We start from the raw sequence: 19,859 nt of genomic DNA on the forward strand, positions 1-19,859 counted from the left end.
TTTTGCTTTCATTCGAAGTCATTTAAACAAAAGTTCTCTAACTTCTTGCATCACGATCAAATATTCACATGGATACCCTGCCCAAATCCATCACTCCAAAGAATGCAAGTTGGCACAAGTGTGAGTGATAATTTAGACTATGGTCATAATTTAGTGATAATTTAGCAAGGCCAGTCTGAGCTGTACAGAAACTAACTTACCTGCAAGAATGAATGAAGACAAATTTTTGAGGGACAAATAAGGACAAAGCTGTGTAATGACACTATATGCACTAGTAACTAATAAAAAGTTACTAGTTACAATATAGTCTAGAGTGAAAACAGATAATTGAAAACTTACATATTTATGACACTTTAACAACACCTATATAACTAAAGGAGCTCCTAAGATCACAACAATCACCAAATACTGCTATTTTAAAACTGTTGCTCATTGTCCAGAGCAATGTTACAGTGAGTGGGGAGCTTGCTTTGCATGCATCTGACCTGGGTTTGATTCCCAGCCAGACTACAATATCCCAAGCACTACCTGGAATTACCCAAAGCACAGAGTCAAGAGTAAGTGTTTACCATAGTTGGGTGTGCCAAAACCAAAGAGAGTGATGGAGAGAGTGAGAAAGAAAGAGAGAGAACGAAAGGCAAGCTATAGGCTCTTTACAATAAAGAACAGTTCGATAAACAATTATAACTCAGTGAAAGGTAAAAGATGAAAAGTGAAAGATCTACAAAGTGAATGATTGTGTGTGTTCCCAAAAGTAGAAAGGGCTGGCGGGGCTCTATCTCTCCCGGCGCCGGTGTTTGGTAGTCTCATGCTGCTTCCCCAACCCTGAGAAGGCTGATGGAGATGACCAGGCAAAGGAAGGAACAAGTGCCAGGCTGGTTGGTATCAGTTGCAGTTTATTCCAATCTCCATTACTGTTCTGCTTCTCTCTTTCTCTGGCCCTCACTCTCACTTCTTTTGCCTTGTGCTCTGCTTCGGTGTCTCCCGCTTGCTTCTGTGTCTTCTCCGTTCTTCTCTCGTGTCCTCTCGTGTGTCTCCTTCTCTGTCTCTTCCGTCTTCATCTTCTGTCTCCCGTCAGTGCCCCCACAGTCTTAGTTTATATAGCAAATTACATAGGGTGGTGATACAAAGTTAGGTTGAACATTAACAAATCTACAAAGAAGGGTAAGACCATTTCTCCAGGAGATTAACAAAATCTCATCTAAGGAAATCTCATCTAAGGAGATCCACTCAAGGGTGGGAGTCCAAACAAGGGTGTGTCAGGATGTGACCTAGTAATCTGCTTAAATAGTTATAGTAAATTTACTTCTAATATTCCTAGCAATGTTATTCTGAGCACAGGAAGAGATATATCAGACTTAAGGTTTGGTTCTTCCTTAGCATATCTCACTATACATTCCAGACCACAGTCCTCAGGCTAGGTTAATCTTCCTAACCCCAGCAGAGTCCTAATCTCATTGTTACCTTTGGATCATGACAGCATTGTCCATGAGCATGACCTCAACTTGTAGTTGAGTATTGTGGCGCTTTGGCCTGGCCCATTTCGATGCCAGGGTAGCTCACAGCTTGCCCTGGGTCCATTCTGTCCCTCGTCAGGACCCTGCTTTTGGGGTGCTAGGAACTAAGCGCAACTGAGTCGGGAAAGCAGATGCCCAGTAGTAAATATTATTGGAGTCAATCAACTCCCTAGTTGCAAAACATAATATTAACTGTCTTCCTGTGTCCATATAGAAAGAACATTGCTCTAAGGTCAACTATGCAAAAGACACTAACTTACAATACAAATTCAGAGTGCTTAGAAGGATCTGATCTTACAAGATAACAGGATCTGATTAGGGAAAAGGTGATTAACTGGTTGGGAAGAAGGGTTCAGAGAAGATTTTGCAGATAGAGAAAGGAATGGGAGTGTCTCCAGAGCACTTAAATTGAAACTCCTTGTGGATAGGAAGGAAGGACAAACCAATGTTATCCTACAAATGATAATGAAAGAAAAGCCAAAGAAGGTATCACTTGTATCACTTGTCATCCCTTTGTTCATCCATTTGCTCAACCAGGTGCCAGTAACATCTCCATTCCATTCATCCTTGTCACATGCTAGTTTAGCCCAATGACATCTGCTCACTCCAAAAATACAAAGAGGGCCTATTCTGCTGTTCCCCCACCAGAAGGCCTGACCCCGCTCCCGGTGCAGCCCCAGTGCCTGGACTCACGGCACTAGGTGGTGTCCACTGGCGATGAATTTCCGAAACGTGAGGCCAGAGGACCTGATGAACATGCAGCACTGTACCCTGCTGCGTCTGCCTGTGAACTACCAGATGAAGTACTACTTCTACCACGGCCTCCCCTGGCCCCAGCTCTCCTACACCGCTGACGATGAGAAGGGAAAGATAGTGGGAAGAGGACCCAGAAGACGTACCCCATGGACACCTCACCTCCCTGACTGTGACGCGTTCCCACTGGCGCTATGTCCTGGCCCTGAAGCTGATGGACCAGGCCTCGAGGGCAATGAGAGAGAACTCCAACGCAAAACACGTGTCTCTGCATGTCAGGAAGAGCAACCGGGCCGCCCTGCACCTCTATTCCAACACCCTCAACTTTCAGATGGGCGAGGTGGAGCCTAAGTACCACGTCGACGGGGAAGATGCGTTCACCATGAAGCAGGACCTCACTCTCATGGCCAATGAGCTGAGGCAGCATGTGGAGCTAAAGGAGAAGGGCAGGCATATGATGCTGGGCTCCATTGAAAACAAGGTGGAAGGCAAGGCCATCTTGCTTCGGGCTCTGGAGAGGCCTCTCCTGAGGAAAAGGGCCTGACTGCAGTGGAGACCGGGAGTGATAGCGAAGACCTCAGTGAGGTCAGTGGTACCACAGAAAGCATGGATGTCAAGGATAGCTCAGAGGCCTCCTAGAGCTTCCTCACCCCGCCTGGCACCCACTTCACCCCTCTCCGTCCTTGCCCCTCATGCTGGTCCCCTCTGCCTCGCCCCTTTCAGAGCTTTCACAATAAATGCTATTCAGTGGTGGAGTTTGTGGATACTGAGCACTTAGGGGCCTCCCAGCCCTAGAGGAAGGGAAACCAGGTCAACTGTGGACGTGGCTGTCACTCACTGGGCTTTGTGCTGACAGACACCCTCTCTGGGTAATGGTCCTAGCCAGCAGGCTTGCCCAATTCTCACCCACCACAGTGTCTGTACAGGGACCTCTTTTTTTCTTTTTGGGCCATCTGCGGCAGTGCACAGGACTTACCTGTGGCAGGGCTCAGGGGTCATGCGGCGTATCAGGATTGAATCTGCGCCTGCTCTGCTGTGTCACCCCTGGGCAGGTAGGTGCTTCTTAAGATAAGCGTCCATTTGAAAATAACAAACAGGCTGTACATGTTGCACAGGTTTGGCTTTACAGATAGCAGAGCCCAGGGAGTCCCACTGTTCCCCTATTAGTAAATAAAACAGTCCTTTAAAAAAAATTTAAAAAGAATACAAAGAGCCTCAAACCATTCATTCAGTGTTTTGACAAAGAAATCTGACCATCTCGTAGGTGGGCGGCCATGCATTCTTTTGATGTCCCGTGAAATCTAGTCAGTAATAGCTCTAGTCCAGCAGTCCTCTCTGAATCCCATTACGTGTCCAGCCATCTGATATTTGATGCCTTGGTAAACGAGACAGCGTCCCTGATTTTGATCATCGACACAGGTCGAAACTCCAGATTCCTTCTCTCACTTGAGTGAAATGTGATATTCCACCATAGCTCTTTCAATGAGCTATGGTGTGATATTCCACCATAGCTCTCTCTCTTTGGGAGACCCGAATAGAGTTCTCATCCTGTTTTCGTAGGGCCCATGTCTCTGTGGCATGTGTTAGTGCAGGAAGAATGATGGAGTTGAAAAGATGTGCCCAGAGCCAGAGGTTCTTCATCCTCTTAACCACTGCTTAGACCCTCTTGAAGGCATTCCATGCTGCTCTCTATCTCCAGCACAGTTCAGGTGTCAGGTTGTTTGTCATGTTGAGTTCTCGACCTAGATACACATAACTACTGCATTTGGAGATGTTCTTTCCATTGAGGGCAAATGGAATGTCAGGAACTAGTTCGTTTCTCATGAACATTGTCTTCATGAGTTTCAGCTGCAGTCTGCAGTATTGTTTCTCTATCCACAGCATCCATCATTCGAACTATGATATGCCTTGGAGTCTTTTTATTAGGGTCTCTTTTTGCTGGTACTCTTCGGGCTCCTTGGATCTGGATGCCTGCCTTCTCCAACTCTGCCAATTTCTTAGCAATAATGTCTTTAACTGTGGTTTTTGCACTGGGGTAACTTCCCTGTGCTTCTGGTACTCCAAGGATTCTTATATTGTTCCTCTTAAGGTCATCCCCTAGACTCAGATTCGCCCTAAAGCCATTTTGAGATATTTTGCCATTATTTGTTGTCTGTAAGCTTTCTGCAGCTCATCTTCAAGCTCACTGTTTCTGTCTTCGACTGTAGTCATTCTACTGTTGAGGGCACCTACTTAGATTTTTAATTCATCTACTGATTCCTTTATTAGTGTCACTTCTGTTTGTAGCTTTGAAATTTCTGCTTTCACTTCTTCCTGAATTTTCTTGGTGGACCGTTCCAATGCTTCATTCATATCCTCCCTTAGTTTATTGGATGTCTGTTCCATGGTTGCTTTGAGTTCGTCGACCATCTTCAAAACTTCCTCTCTGAATTCTTTATCTGAGAGGTCATATTTGTTGGTAACCCCCATTGAGGCTTCTGGAATCTTTTCTTCATCCTCTCTTCATGGTGGGGATTTTCGCTGTTTCTTCATATTGTTATGGAACTATATAGTTGGAACCTTCCAGTTATCTATCCCTATTCCCTCTTGCTGCAAGGGGAGATTCTGGATGAGCTAAGTCGATGATGGTAACCTTTTCCCCCTTCTAGAATACTTCCTTACTCTCAGGTGCTCCTCCTGGTTTATGTGGGGCCTCTCATGAAGACTTGAGGCTATGCTCTCTTTACAAAGGGCTTGTGCAGCTTTTTTTGTTCACTGACAGCTTCTGTGAAATTAGAATAGGCTAATGGACTATTGGCATTTAGAGATTGAGATGGCCAGGGTGTTCTTCAAAGAAATAGGTTATACGGATTATGACCTAAGTCCGCAAAGCAGGGAAGGGGGGAAAAAAACTGGCCACGACTTTGATAGGAGGTCACGCCCCTTTTGAGGCCACGCCCCCTTCGGTACAGTCCACACCCCCAGCAACCTCTTGAGGGATAAGACCAGGGGCCGGAACGGGGTTGCTGGGAGCTGCCAGGCGCTGGGTGGGTCAGGCAGTGGGAACGGACTGATGAGCTGGGCGCCTCATTCTAACTCTTTAAAAACAAAAAGTGTTGTCCTTTTTTGCATCACTATCAAATATTAATTGGGATACCCTCTCCAAATCCATCACTCTGGAGTATGCAAGTAGGCACAAGTGTCAGTGAATCGTATTATGATTCGGGGTTAGTAAGGTCTCTCTGGGCTATTCAAAAGCAAAAAGAACTGGAATATTAAATGAAGCCAAACTTTTGAGGGATGTATGAGGGTCAAGAATGAGTAATGACTGCATACACAATCGTAAACTATTTAATATAAAGACACAAATAGCTAGAGTGAACATAGAGAATTGGAAAATTAAATAACACATTTATTTATGACATTTCAATAACAGATTATTAAGAGAGTTCTTAAAACTACCAATAACCACAAAACAACTCAATTTTTAAAGTTTTTCTTTGGGGATTTTGCCACACTCAGCAGTGAAGAAAACTTTTGGGCACCACAGCACTGGACAATTCTCTGGGCTCCATACCGAGCCAATATCTCCAGGACCCCCAGATGAAGCGGGTGCAATCTCCCTGCCTTCTCCAGATGGAATCCCGGTGACCATGAATGAGCTTCTTCTACAAACATGGCTCCGGTATGTGGCTACAGGACTTTTTCTCTGAAGCCCGCAGCTACTTACGCGGCTGCCCAACCTTTCCTAATATGCAGAGTGAGCAATGGAAAATAAATGATCTGGCATCTGCCTCTGACCAAAACTAGAGAAAGAGCGGTGACAAGTGGAGCCTCATGGGATGGGGTGTGGAACAAGCCCCTCTCCTTGCCCCAACGAGGCCTCGAGTTGCCACCCATGAGCAGCTCCTAGCTCCTGAACAGCAGGATCCCAGGAACACACAGACCAACCTCAGAACCCAGAGGCTTCTGGCAGAAATGCATCCGGACTGAGCATTAAACTGCAGCGCTGTGCAACCCTAGGTGGGGAAAGGTGTTTGTCCCTTCTGCCTATTCTCCCCAGTGGTAAGGTGGCTGCCACCTTTTCAGAGCCTGCTGGACAGCCAGGCATGAGACTGCAGTGACGTGACACACAGGGCCTCATGGGATGGGAGGTGGAACCAGCCCCTCTCCCCACCCCAACAAGGCCCCAAGTTGCCGCCCATGAACGGCTCCTATCTCCTGAACAGCCATGATCACAGAGGCACACAAAACAATCTCGGAAATCAGCAGCTTCAGGCAGAAATCCTTCCAGACTTATAAAATATCAGAAATACAAAATGCTCTTCATTATCACTATCATTAAGCAATCATTAAGTGATAATGATAAGCAATCATTATCACTATCATCCCATTGATCGTAGATTTTCTCAAGCAGTCTCAGTAACGTCTCCACGTGTTCTAGCCCTGAGATTTTAGAAGCCTCTCTTTGCTCATCCTTCCTAATAGTGTTGCATTGGAGTCTCTTTCAGGGTCAGGGGAATGAGACCGATCATTGTTACTGGTTTTGGCATATGAATAAGCCATGGGGAGCTTGCAAGGCTCTCCCATGTGGGTAGGAAACTCTCAGTAGCTTGCCAGTTTCTCCGAGAGGGAGAACTACATTATAAGAGGTCAAACTAGGCTATGAGAGGCTTGTCCGATTGTGTGAAGATGTCTTGAGCTTGGCTGTGGCTGGGTTCCAGAGATCTTTGACTGCCAGGGCTCTGCTCAGGGCATGGAGGGAAACTCAACCCGCCATGCTCTGAGGGGCACTTGTGAAGACAGGCAGGCGAGGGGGCAAGAGACTCTGCAAGACTCTGCGTTGCTCTCATTCGGGAGCTTGATTTTATAGTCTCTGGATCTTGGACATTGATGGGATTACACGGCACCAGAAGCAGTTTGTGGGTGGCTGCCAAGCTACTAGAAAATGGGGGATCTGGGTGGAGGAGGAATAGACCCAGTCCCAATATGAGCAGGCTTAGAGATCTCCAGGTCCCGCACACCTGGGATCCTCTGCCGGTTCCTTCATGCTTGAGGCTCATCTGAACATGTGAAGAGGGGCCTCAAGAATGGCTATGGCTGGGTTCCGTAGGTCTTCGACTGCTGGGGCTCTGCTGGGGCAGGGAGGGAAACTTAACACATGCTCAGCCATAACCATGTGATCAAAGCGGAGAGAGAGAGTAAGATGGAAATCATCTGCCACATAGGCGGGGGGGGGGGATGGGGTGTATACTGGGGCGCCTGGTGGTGGAGGGTGTGCACTGGTAAGGGAATGGGTGTTTGATCATTGTATAACCAAGACTTAGACTGGAAAGCTTTGTAATTGTTCTCAAGGTGATTCAATAAAAAAGAAAAAAGAAAGCTTTTCTTTTGGGCCAGAGAAATAGTACAATGAATGAAGAACTTTGTTAACATACTTCTAACGTGGGTTTCAGTGCAGCCACCCTACAATATCCCAAGCACTGCCTAAATTTATCTCAAAACACAGAGCTTATATTAAGTCCTTGCCATAGCTTGGGTTGCTAGTAACATCACCTTTATAAGACTTGTTGTTACTGTTTTTAGCATATCAAATACGCCATAGGTAGATTGCCAGGCTCTACCGTGCAGGTAAGATACTCTCGGTAGCTTGTCGGGCTATCTGAGAGGGATGGAGGAATCAAACCTGGGTCCGTTTGCAAGGCAAACGCCCTACCCTCTGTGCTATCGCTCCAGTCCATCAACATATAATTTATCAAAATATATAGGGACACAAAATATATTAAACTACTATTGACTTACTTAAATGGAAGTATGTGTAGCAACACAAAAATCAGAAAATTAAATATATTCACACCAATAGATGTATAGTCCATAGAAAAGTTAACATGGAAATAATGCTCTTACTGATGCATTAAACTAAATGGATGTAACACTAATGCAGAACATTTCACCCAAAATTTGTACTTTGATCATGGGCATGGTGTGATAGCATATATACTCTGAAATAATTGGATATAAACATATATCCTCTTGCTACCAAAGTCGCATTCAATAAGTTTTTTAAAAAGCAACAGATTGGGGACCAGAGTGATAGTAGAGCTGGTAAGGTGCTTGCTCTCACGTGGCTGACCTTGTTTCAATCCCTGCATTCCACACTGTGGCAGAGGTCCACAATCACTGCCAGTGGTGAGTTCTGAGTTCTGAGCCAAGAGTGCTGAGTGCTGATCCCTGAGCATCACTGAGAACAAAACAAACAATAAAAAGCAACATATGGGTCAAAGAGATAGTACAAGAAGCTAGGGATGTGCATTGCATGTGCTGACCCAGGTTCAATCCCTGCCACACATATCTCTCAAGTACCTCCTGAACACAGACCCAGGAAGAGCCCCTGAGCATCACTGGTATGGCCAGTTCCACATACACAAATTAAGCAACAGAAACACATTTTTCTCATGTGTATATGAAATAGTCTAAAGGATAAAACATATGTTGAGACACAAAATGATTCTCAATGAATGTAAGAAAAATGAAATCAAATCAGGCATAGTTACTGGACCTATAAAGACACAAGTGAATCATGAAAGGTTGGTGACAAATCACAAATAGTGGAAATAAACAGTAATTGGCTTGATAAAAACACAATAGTGGAGATAAACAGTAATTGACTTGACAAAAAAATGCAATGAGAATTTTTTAAAAACAGGCAGTTGAAAGTGATTGCACATGTCCTTACTATCTTGACAAAGGAGCTAGGTACATGATGAGGAACTGGGAGAACCTCTTCAAGAAATGGAACAATAGGATAGCCATATGAAAGAAAGTAAATAGGAATTGGATCCCTCTCTACCATACACAAAATCAATTCAAAGTGGATTAAAGACCTTGATATTTGACCCAAAATCAGAAAGTAAAATCAAGGAAAACATAGCATAACTCTCTCTCTGATACTATCTCGGAAAGCATCTTGACTCAAAAACAATGGGGAAAAAGAGAAATAGATATCAGACAAGAAAAGAAAATCAAAGGGATAAAAATTGGAAAAGAGGAAGTCAAACTATCTCTATTTGCAGACATGATATACTTTGAAGACCCTACAGAGTCCATTCAAAAGCTCCTAGAAACAATTAATCAATACAGAACAAAGTGGGCGGCTACAAAGTCAATACACAAAAATTGGTTGCATTCCTACAAACAAGAAATGAATCAGAGGGGAGAGCAATCAAAGATTCTATCCCATTTAAAATAGTGTCAAAAACATCAAGTATCTAGGAATCAATGTAACAAAATATGTAAAAGACTTATATGATAAAAACTTTAAAACACTCAAGAAAGAAATTGAAGAAGCTTTTAAGAAATAGTAAAACATTCTGTGTTCAGTGATTGGAAGACTCAACATTGTTAAAATGACCACCTTACCTAAACTACTATATTCTTCAAATACTTAAAGAGTCAATTATAAAGTGTGTGGAACCATAAAAGACCTAAACGGTCAAAATCATACTGAAAAACAAGCAAACAAGAGTAACCTCACTACCTACTTTGAATCTATACTATAAATCCATTGTGATCAAAAGAGCAGAGCATAAAATAAAGAATGACTCTCTGACTAATGGTTCAGAATAGAATATTCAATGGCAAAGCCCCATATCTATAGCTAACAAAGGAGCTGAGAGCGTGAAATGGAATAAAGAAAGTCTATTCAACAAATGCCGTTGGGAGACTTGAATAACCACATGTAAGAAATTGCAGTTGGATCCATATTTCACACTTTAATGTAAAAGTTAACTCAAAGTTGATCCAAAACTTTGAGATCACATCTGAATCTACAAAGTACACTGAAGAAAATATAGGCTGGAGTGCTCCAAGACATACACCTCAAAAGAATCTTCAATGATATGATGCTATTGGCAAAGGCTAGAGAATCAAAACTAAACAAATGGGACTACATCAATCTTAGAAGTTTTTGTATAACAGAAAAAAAAACATGGGCTAAAACAAAACAATGGCTAAGCGAGAGAAAATATTTGTACTCAACACATCAGTTAAGGGTTGATATCTAAGATGTATAAAGTACTCACAAAAATCAAGAACAACAAAAATCACCCTTAAAAGCCCCATCAAGAAATGTGGATTGAAAATGAAAAGACCAACAGATGGCCAACAGGCACATAAAGAAACACTCATCATTACTTATTAGGGAACTTAAAAATCAAGACAATAATGAGATGTCACCTTACACCAGTGAGACTGACACATATCAAAAGTACTGGGAACAATCTCTATTGGGGAGATGTGGTGGGAAAAGGACCTGCATTTCTTTTAAAACACAATATGAGACTAATATACAAGAACAGTAGAAACAAGGGCCAGGAGGATTGGTCCGTGGTTCGAAGCCTGCGTCAAGTGCTGAGGGAGAAGGCAGTTGTGATAGAGATGGGATCACTATGACAAAAATAGTTGGAAATGACCACTCTGAGTAAGAACTTGGTGAAAATAGGTAAAGGAACAAACATGATAACCTCTCAGTATCTGTATTGCAAAACGTAATGTCCAAAATTAGAGAGAGAGAGAGAGAAAGAGAGAGATGAAAAGTGCCTGCCAGAGACAGGTTGAGTGGAGGGTGACGGGAGAGAAACTGGGGACATTGGTGTTGGAAAATGTACATTGGGGGTGGGATGGGTGTTGAAACAATATATGACTGAAACCCCTCTATGAGCAGCTTTGTTATTCTGTCTCTCATGGTGATTCAATTTAAAAAAGGAAAAAATAGCACCCATTTGTTCATCGATTTGCTCGAGCGGGCACCAGTAACATCTCTATTGTGAGACTTGTTGTTACTATTCTTGGCATATCGAATACACCCCGAAGCTTGCCAGGCTCTGCCACATGGGCAGGATACTCTCAGTAGCTTGCTGGGGTTTCCAAGAGGGATGGAGGAATCGAACCAAGGGTCAGCCACATGCAAGGCAAATGCCCTACCCACTGTGCTATAGCTCCAAGATGGAAAAATTTAAAAAAGGAAATATTGGAAACCAAAAAAATTAAGGGGGCTGGAGCAACAGCGCAGCTGGTAGGGCGTTTGCCTTGCACACGGCCAACCCGGGTTCGATTCCCAGCATCCCATAAGGTCCCCCGAGCACCTCCAGGAGTAATTCCTGAGTGCATGAGCCAGGAGTAATCCCTGTGCATCACCTGGTGTGACCCAAAAACCAAAAAAAAAGAAAAAATTAAGAAAAAAAACCCTCATTCACTGATAGTGAGAATGTTATCTGGTCTATCCACTCTGGAAAACTGTATAGAGTGTTCTCAGTAAATTTAGAAGTGAGCTGCCTTATGACCAAGTTATTCCACTTTGGGGTATCAGTCCCCTGCACAGAAAAACATCATTCCAAAGAATGTATGTGCACTATCCACTGCAGCACTCGATATCATAGCTAAGATTTAGAATCAACCTAGATGTCCAGTGACAGATAAATGTTTCGTAAATATGTAACATATAGACACAATGGAATACTACACAGATGTTATGGATGATAAAATCATGCAGCTTGCCGATACATGAACGGAACTGGATGAAATCATGTTAAATGAAGTAAGCCAGAAGTAGAAGAATAAACACAGGATGATATTACTCATATGTGGTACCTAGAATAACTGGAGGAAGGAACGCAATGGTTTAAAAGTAGATGCCCTGAACAACCCAGAGTATAGAGAAGAAAAAGGAAAGACGAATAGCCAGGAAACAGGGGGCGGGGAGAAGAGAAAGATGAGAAGCAAAGGGGGCCAGGTCAGGGGAGTCAAGTCCAAAGGTGATGTTAAGAAATGTTAGAGCTAAATATCAAAGCCATTGAGTCAGCAACACTGCAATCAAGAGACCCAAACTTTAACAATCAAACTTAGAAATGTGCATGCCAAGAGAGCAGGGAGGAAGGGGGATTATGGGGGGGAAACCTGGGAAGATTGATAGTGGGTTTGGTACTGCAATACGGTATGCCTAAAATTCAACTATGAATCTTTGTATCACAGTGCTTTAATTTTTAAAATGTGCAAAAAGTTTTTAAAAATAAATTTTTTAAAAAATAAGCAGATAAAGACAAAAGAGACCACATCATATTATAAATTTTTTCCACTACAAAATGAATGACTAGAGGGATGTGGTGAAAAGAAGAGCCTCATTCACTGTTGGTGGAAATGTAGCCTGGTTCAATCTCTATGAAAAGAAATATGGAAATTTCTCTTTTATATAGTAAGAATATAGCTCCCATATAACACAGCAATATAGTTCTTGATATCTATTCTCCTTGAAGAAATATTAAAACATTAATTCAAAAGGATATATGCACACCTGTATTCGTTTTAACATTCATTACAATAGACAAGATTTGGAAACAACCCAAATTCCAACAAGAGATGAGTGAATCAAGAAGCTGTGAGATATTTACATGATAGAATCTTTTTTTAATTGAATCACCATGAGATCCACAGTTACAATGCTGTTTGTGATTGAGTTTCAGTCATATAATGCTCCAACAACCATCCCTTCACCAGTGTACATTTCCAACCACGAATGTCACCAGTTTTCATCCTGCACCTCCCCCTGCCTTTCTCTATGAGAGGAATTCTCTCCTCTCTATATATCTATCTATCTCTCTCTTTGTCTCTCTCTCTTTCATTATGGGCATTACGGTTTGCAGTGAAGGTATTGAAAGGTTTCCTTTACCTCCTTACATCACTCAGTTCTTGTCCAGAATCATTATTTCCAACTGTTATTGTCATAGTAGTACCTTCTCTATCTTAACTCACACACACACACACACACACACCCTCCATTCCCCACAAACAATCTTCCAACCATGGACAAGCCCTGTGGCCCCTCTTTTTCTGTCCTTGGATATTAGTTTCATACTACGGTACCAAAGTAATTATCCGCATAAGGACCATGTGACTGTGTAGGTATGCCATTCCTCCCAGCCTCTCCCAGTGGGGGCCAGGGGTACCCTCAACACCCTGCGAGGTGTTCTCCCTCCCTCTCCTCCCCGCAGCAAGAGCCAGTCTTCCCTGCCAGGCGGAGGCGGTTGGGTCATGGCGCTAGATTACGGCACCTGGCCTGGAAGAGGATTTGAGGCTGCAAGCTGCTCCCTGTCTTCATTCTCCACGGAAGAGAGATGATGATCTGATCCATCGCAGGAAAGTACATCAGACGAGAACAGCAGCTGGAGTCAGGTCAGGTTTGCCAGTGACCCTTCTGCACACCAGGCAGACCTGCCACGGCCAGGGCAAGTTGAGTTGGCGGCGCCGTGGCCTGGCCAGCCTTCAGGGGGCCGAGTTTCGACCCCTTTACTGCTGCTGACCTTCCACCCCTCCCACCCTTGGCCAGAATGTGGATTAGCTCCCGGGCCAGAAAACCAGACCCGTGCAGAGTATGTATGTGCCAACTGGGCACTGCACGCTGGGCAGACCCGGGCAGGGAGCCTGGCCAAGAAGCTCAATCATCTGATTTCCTCAAGCTCCTACTGAGATGGGGGAATACAGTGGTCTTGGGTTCTTGAGGAATGATTGTTTGGATTCCTTGCCTGCCCCTACCCCATCTTTGGCCCCCTAGTAAATTCCTGTGGCACCCTTGGGAGTCAGGGAGAAGGGTTTCCGGACACGTCTGGAAGCACGCAATGGTGCCTTTTCTCACCAGCCTGCCCCTCTTGCATTCCAAGGACTCGAGAGCTTCCCACTCTCTGAAATCCGGGAGTTGTCCAGGGCTTGGGACTCGAAGCTGCAAAAGCACCGGAGCATAATGTTCTGCCTCTCACTTTGGGCTCAGATTTCTCGGCGCCACTGCTTAGCCCAGTGGGATGGAAGTGTGGGCGAGACACGGTAGCCAAGCTGAGCTTCTCACCAGCCCCAACAGTGAGGCTATTGCCTCTGTCAGTGGGTGGTGGAACCTTCCAGGCTGATCTGTTGTGTGTGTTGTATAGTCATGCTGATCACTGCCATGACCTTAATGACCTAATAGGAGAGCCCAGCAAGCTACCGAGAGTATCTCGACCCCACGGCAGAGCCTGGCAAGCTCCCCGTGGTGAATTTGATATGCCAAAAATGGTAACAACAAGTCTCACCATAGAGACATTACTGGTGCCTGCTTGAGCGAATCGATGAGCAACGGGATGACAGTGACAGTGACAGTAATAAAACCTTGTGAAGTTCTAACGAAGGATGAAATCATGCCATTGCCACTACATGGATAGAGCTAAAGGGTATCAAGCTGAGTGAAGTCAGTGAGATGGAAATGCATTATTTGGAAGATATAATAAGGAAGCTGATTTTACACTGAAAGGCAGATTAATGCATAATAATAACTGGGGTGAGGGTTGAGGTGAACAAAGTGTGTTGAAGAAAAACTTGAGAAGCATCTTGTGCTTATAACCTCTTTCAGAGAAGTCTGAATGCAGCTCTGCTAATGAAGTATGTTAATATTTATTAAATATGAAGGAAATATTATTGTACTGACTGATTTAATGAATATTTGTGTCGCTTAGTTGTGTTGTTGTGTGAGAAGAGTGTAAGTGATCTTGGCAATTATTAAATGAAAAATGTATTAATCCATTGGAAACTTCATTTGATCACTGCCAATTCTGATGCAATAGCCATTACTGTCCACTATGAATCTCTTTTGTGATATGTGGGATTTATTATAATGGTTGACATATATTGTGCATCGGTGTGCTTTAGCATACATGATCTAGAAAAACTGTAATAAAAGACCTATAATGGCAGAAATCACTGTGTGGATATTGCAGTTTCTGAAACAAGGCTGAGGGAAGTTATTTTACTCATTGAGGGACAACCAGGAGTGTCCGGCAGAGTCCCACATTTGGCCTTGACTCACATATGCATTGGCCACATTGGTGTTGGAGAACAGCTCAGCCATTCCTGGGTCCAGTTAAGGCAGTTCCATTTCAGGGGTCTGTGATGCCCAGGACACTCTCTCAGGTGGCCTTAGAAGCTCAGTCCCTCCAGTGTCTGCTCAATCTTGTCCCCAGGGTCTAATTGGGCTGAAGTAATTACCTTTCTTTCTATAACCAGGAGTTTGGGGACTTTGGCTTAGACCTGTATGACATTTATAAAATGGCAACTTTATTGGTTTGGAGGTCAAAGACAGACATAGGAAGCTCAGGAAATTTTGGGCTCACGATGCTTTCTTCCCAGTGTTTAATTCTTACTAAGTACGACAGAAGCTGAGGACCTGCAAACTGGATTTGAAGCTTTTTGTGCTACCAAAGAGTGAAGATATCAGAGTGAGTTTGGAATTATAAGACATAAAGTTGTGTCTCTGTGTGCATAAGAAGTCTGCATATGCATCTCATGTACATATACCATGTGATGATTTCTTTCTAGTGTATTAGGATAAATATAATGTACGTTTCTTCAACAGTTGTTCTGTATATATGTGATATCTCTGTTGACTTAGTAAGAAAAATGGGCAGAAAGACAGGATAAGAGTTAAGACACTTGAGTGGGACACTTGGGCAGTCTCGGGTCGGGGCGATACCGGCTCGCGCTCCGCCGAGATTCAACCCTGTGGCCATGCTTTTGCACGGCCGCTTTGCTGCTGAATGACCAAGATCCAGAGCCAGCTACACTACTTCTGGTCCCAGCAACTGTTTGCAGCCATGTCTCTAGACTGTGAACTAAGTCTCAGCCCCATGCTGCCCCAGGAAGGGAAATGATGCAATTTCCAACATAAATCTCCCTGAACTTAATTACTAAAATACAGAAATCCTAAACCACTCTGCACTGTAGCGGCCGCACAACTTCATATCTCCTCATTCTCATCAACAGAAAACTAATTATCAGATGCTGCCTTGTCAGTAAGGGCCGTATTTTGGGGGATAAACTCCAACAGCAATAATGAGTGTGTGTTGAAACTCCAACAACAATACTGAGTTTTGTGTTGAAATATGGAATGTAATCAAGGTAAAGAGAAAATGAAGTGAAACTTTTCAGTTATGCCTGCAGGGGTAGAGGGGTGGGAGGTATACTGGGGTTTTTTGGTGGTGGAATATGGGCACTGGTGAAGGACGGGTGTTTGAGCATTGTATAACTGAGACATAAGCCTGAGAACTTTGTAATTTTCCACATGGTGATTCAATAAAAACAATAATAATAATAATAATAATAATAATAATAATTAAGACACTTGACTTGCACATGGTGAACCCTGGATCTATCCCCAGCACTGCCTATGGTTCCTGGGCACCACCAGGAGTGACCCCTAATCACGGAGGCAGGAAGAGGCACTTAATACCACCTAGTGTGGCTAAAAAATGTTAAAAACAGATAGAGAGTGTGTGAACAAGAAAAGCTGTGACCTAGACAGAAGTCAGAAAAAAAAAAAGTATATATGACATAAAGATTCTTTTTCTCCATGACCAGAGCACACAGTACTAAGAAGTTCGTGTAGAGCACTCAGAGTGTGATTTGAACTCTCGCTACCAAATATTCACACCTCTCTCATTCAATCCTTCCAAATTCCCAACTTTGTATACAGATGTAAGTTAAGTCATGAGATTGTAGAGTCTGAAGAGACACAGATATGCTCCCCGCCAGATAGGAGAAATTTCCTGAGTTTACCCAAAGACAGGATGGGAGTTTTGAAATCCTTACCGAGTGGCATAGGGATGTGTGATCTTTCCTTTCATTTATGAGTATCATTGCATGTCATCCAAGGTTTCTGTGTTTATGAGATATTAATGAGGTCTTATTTATATAGTATTCCTGCGGTGATGTCTGTGAGTAAATGGGACCATCTTTCTTGCCCACAGCCATTTTAAGAGTCTGTCGATGATGGATACATTACTGCATTGAGCAGGCAGGATCAAGTGCATATCCTTCCCTAAGTAAGTTTCACTCACTTATTCCTATTATTCTGTTATCTCAGTAGGCAGAAGTAGGTCTAATCCATAGTTCAGTACTATATAGTCAGAAGTGGTCTAATCCACAGTCTGGTACTGCTATGTCTATCTCTTGTATTCAGTTTTCACTGGAATAGAAAAAGATTGACTAAGGCTTGGTTACAGTGTTATATTGAGATTTAAATTGGACAGTGTTCACAAATCATTCAGCACTATGCCTGGCACATAATCAATGTTCAGTCAACAGAAGGGACTTTAAGTATCTCTCCCCAAACTAAGAGTTTTTGTCATAAATCTCCAAGGTTCATAAATCTCTGAACTGTGGCAGTACATATAAAAGATAGATAAAATGAACTTGCACACACAGCATTTCACATACTTTGTGAACACAGTCTGGTTTCCTTCCCCAAGTGAAGGAACATTGTCTTGAAAGGTTAAATCCTGTGTGAATCAAAGCTCTCTGTTGGTTATAAATTGTTACTTTATTCCTGATGTCTCCACACGGTGATCAGGTTGCTATTAAACTTAGAGGACATGGAGAGATAGAACCAGTGTCCCTGAGCATAAACAGCCATGCTATTAATGTTGAATACAAAGTGCAGCAAAGATTTTCTCCTGCAACTATGCTGGAATGATATCACTTAGCAAGTCTGGACATGCTAAATATGAGAATTAGGAGAGCCAGTGTGTCATGGTTAAGAGACAGATTGTGAGTGGATCCATGTTGTCATTGCTTTCACCTATTAATATCAGGCACAGTGATGCAGCCTTGCACTTTTAGATAATGTGATTTTTCTTCCTCGTAAAAGAATACCGATAATTTTATCTGAGGATTTTTTAAAGTATTTGTAAAACACATGGAATAGTGCCTGGAATAATGTTTGCTAGTGATCAATATTTTACATTATGTTTAATGATAATGGGCACATTTGTTGACAAGAAATAATGTCCCTGAATCAATTTAGAGTAGACATTTATTTATACTATAGTTATTCTGTACTAATGTAGAGAGTTTCACATCATCTGATGGGAAATGTCTACTGATTGACTGTGAATATCCATGTCTTTTTCATAGTAAATGATTTAAATTAACTTGGCAAGATGGAAAGGTGTACACTCCTTCAACACTGAGACTTTCCATTGCTTATTTACTCTTGTGTATAGTACTTTGCATAGTGCTTTGTACAGAGCATGAGTTAAGCTTTTGTTCAAAGTATTTTTCCATGTTAACAAAGATATATGTTATCAAATAATTACATGGTGATTCATGCATAGAATTTTGAACAAAATCTATCTTAAAAATAGCTACACTTTCATATAAAAACTATGTTACTATAATATGGCTATTTTCAGGTTCTAAACATTTCCCTCTGTTTGACTCCCAGAAGAAAGAGGAGCATCATGAAGAGACAGAATGAGACCAGAGTTTCTGAATTCCTCCTCCAGGGTCTCCCTATACCACCAGAACAACAGGGCTGGTTCTTGACCCTCTTCCTGGTCATATACCTGACCACCGTACTGGGGAACCTGCTCATTATCCTGCTCATCAGGATAGACTCTCGCCTCCACACACCCATGTACTTCTTCCTCAGTGTCTTGGCCCTCAACGACGTGTTTTTATCATCTGCCACGGTGCCCAAAATGTTGGTGGACATGCAGAGTAATCACAAGTCCATCTCCTATTCAGGATGCATTTCTCAGGAGTATTTTTTAATATTTTTTGCTTGTATGGACAATTTCCTTCTTGCAGTGATGGCCTATGACAGGTATGTAGCCATCTGTCAGCCACTCCACTACACCATGATCATGAGGCAGGAACGATGTATTTCATTTGTAGCTTGGTGCATATTCTTCAGTTTTTTGCACTCTCTGCTAAATGCTCTTCTCTTGATCCAAGTGTCCTTCTGTGGTGATATCACCATCCCCCACTTCTTCTGTGAACTAACAGCATTGCTGGAGATAAGCTGCTCAGACACTTCACTCAATAAACTGGTCATATTCATTGAAGGAGGGATGGTTTTATGTACTCCATTCGTTTTTATCATTGGATCATATATTTTCATATGGGCCACTGTCCTAAAAAATCCTTCTGCTAGGAAATTCTTCAAAGTCCTTTCTACCTGTGGTTCCCATCTTCTCGTTGTAGCCTTATTCTATGGAACCATTGCAGAAGTGTACTTTTTCTCCTCACCAACCATGTCCAGTGCTAAAGAAATAGCTGCTTCTGTGATGTATATGATAATCACCCCCATGCTGAACCCTTTCATCTATAGTCTGAGAAACAGAGATATAAAACAAGCCCTAATGTTGTTTGCTGATAAGGTCATGTTCTGCAAGTCAAACATCTTAGGATGAATGAGTCAACAGAAATATAGCCTAATGAACAAGAATGTTATGTATTCAAATTATTATATCAAAATAGATGTCCTGACGGCTCAGTTGAAATTGTCTGCACCCACATATCAGAGAGGTTCTTACTCTGCTGACACACATTAACTTTTATTACCCATACCGACTCGCAATGAATCTAAAATTTTCTTACCAATAGTTAATAGAGTACATGATACCTTACTTAAACATATCTAGAACTCAGGGGTGGGAGATTGGTTAACAGGCCAATTAGCAGGAGTTCACAGTATCTACTCCACAGTAGATCCAAGAGCCAGGAGGTTTGCCCCATATTGGAAGACTCTTTCATGAG

At 42.7% G+C, this 19,859-nt stretch overlaps 1 protein-coding gene and 1 pseudogene across 1 annotated transcript; both read left to right on the plus strand.

Moving 5' to 3' along the window:
• The first annotated feature begins 2,234 nt into the window (after window positions 1-2,234).
• LOC101551768 (N-alpha-acetyltransferase 10-like) lies at window positions 2,235-2,909 on the plus strand (annotated as a pseudogene).
• Window positions 2,910-18,559: 15,650 nt separating this feature from the next.
• On the plus strand, window positions 18,560-19,513 carry LOC101549562 (olfactory receptor 1J4-like). Its single transcript, XM_004613559.3, has one exon. The coding sequence runs from the start codon at window positions 18,560-18,562 to the stop codon at window positions 19,511-19,513; it is 954 nt and encodes a 317-aa protein (XP_004613616.3).
• Window positions 19,514-19,859: the final 346 nt, after the last annotated feature.

Source organism: Sorex araneus, chromosome 1 (assembly GCF_027595985.1).
Source record: "Sorex araneus isolate mSorAra2 chromosome 1, mSorAra2.pri, whole genome shotgun sequence".
Taxonomy (NCBI): Eukaryota; Metazoa; Chordata; class Mammalia; order Eulipotyphla; family Soricidae; genus Sorex; species Sorex araneus.

Excerpts from the sequence above, each read along its gene's own strand:
- LOC101549562 (XM_004613559.3), top strand. The coding sequence starts at position 18,560 with ATGAAGAGACAGAATGAGACCAGAGTTTCTGAATTCCTCCTCCAGGGT.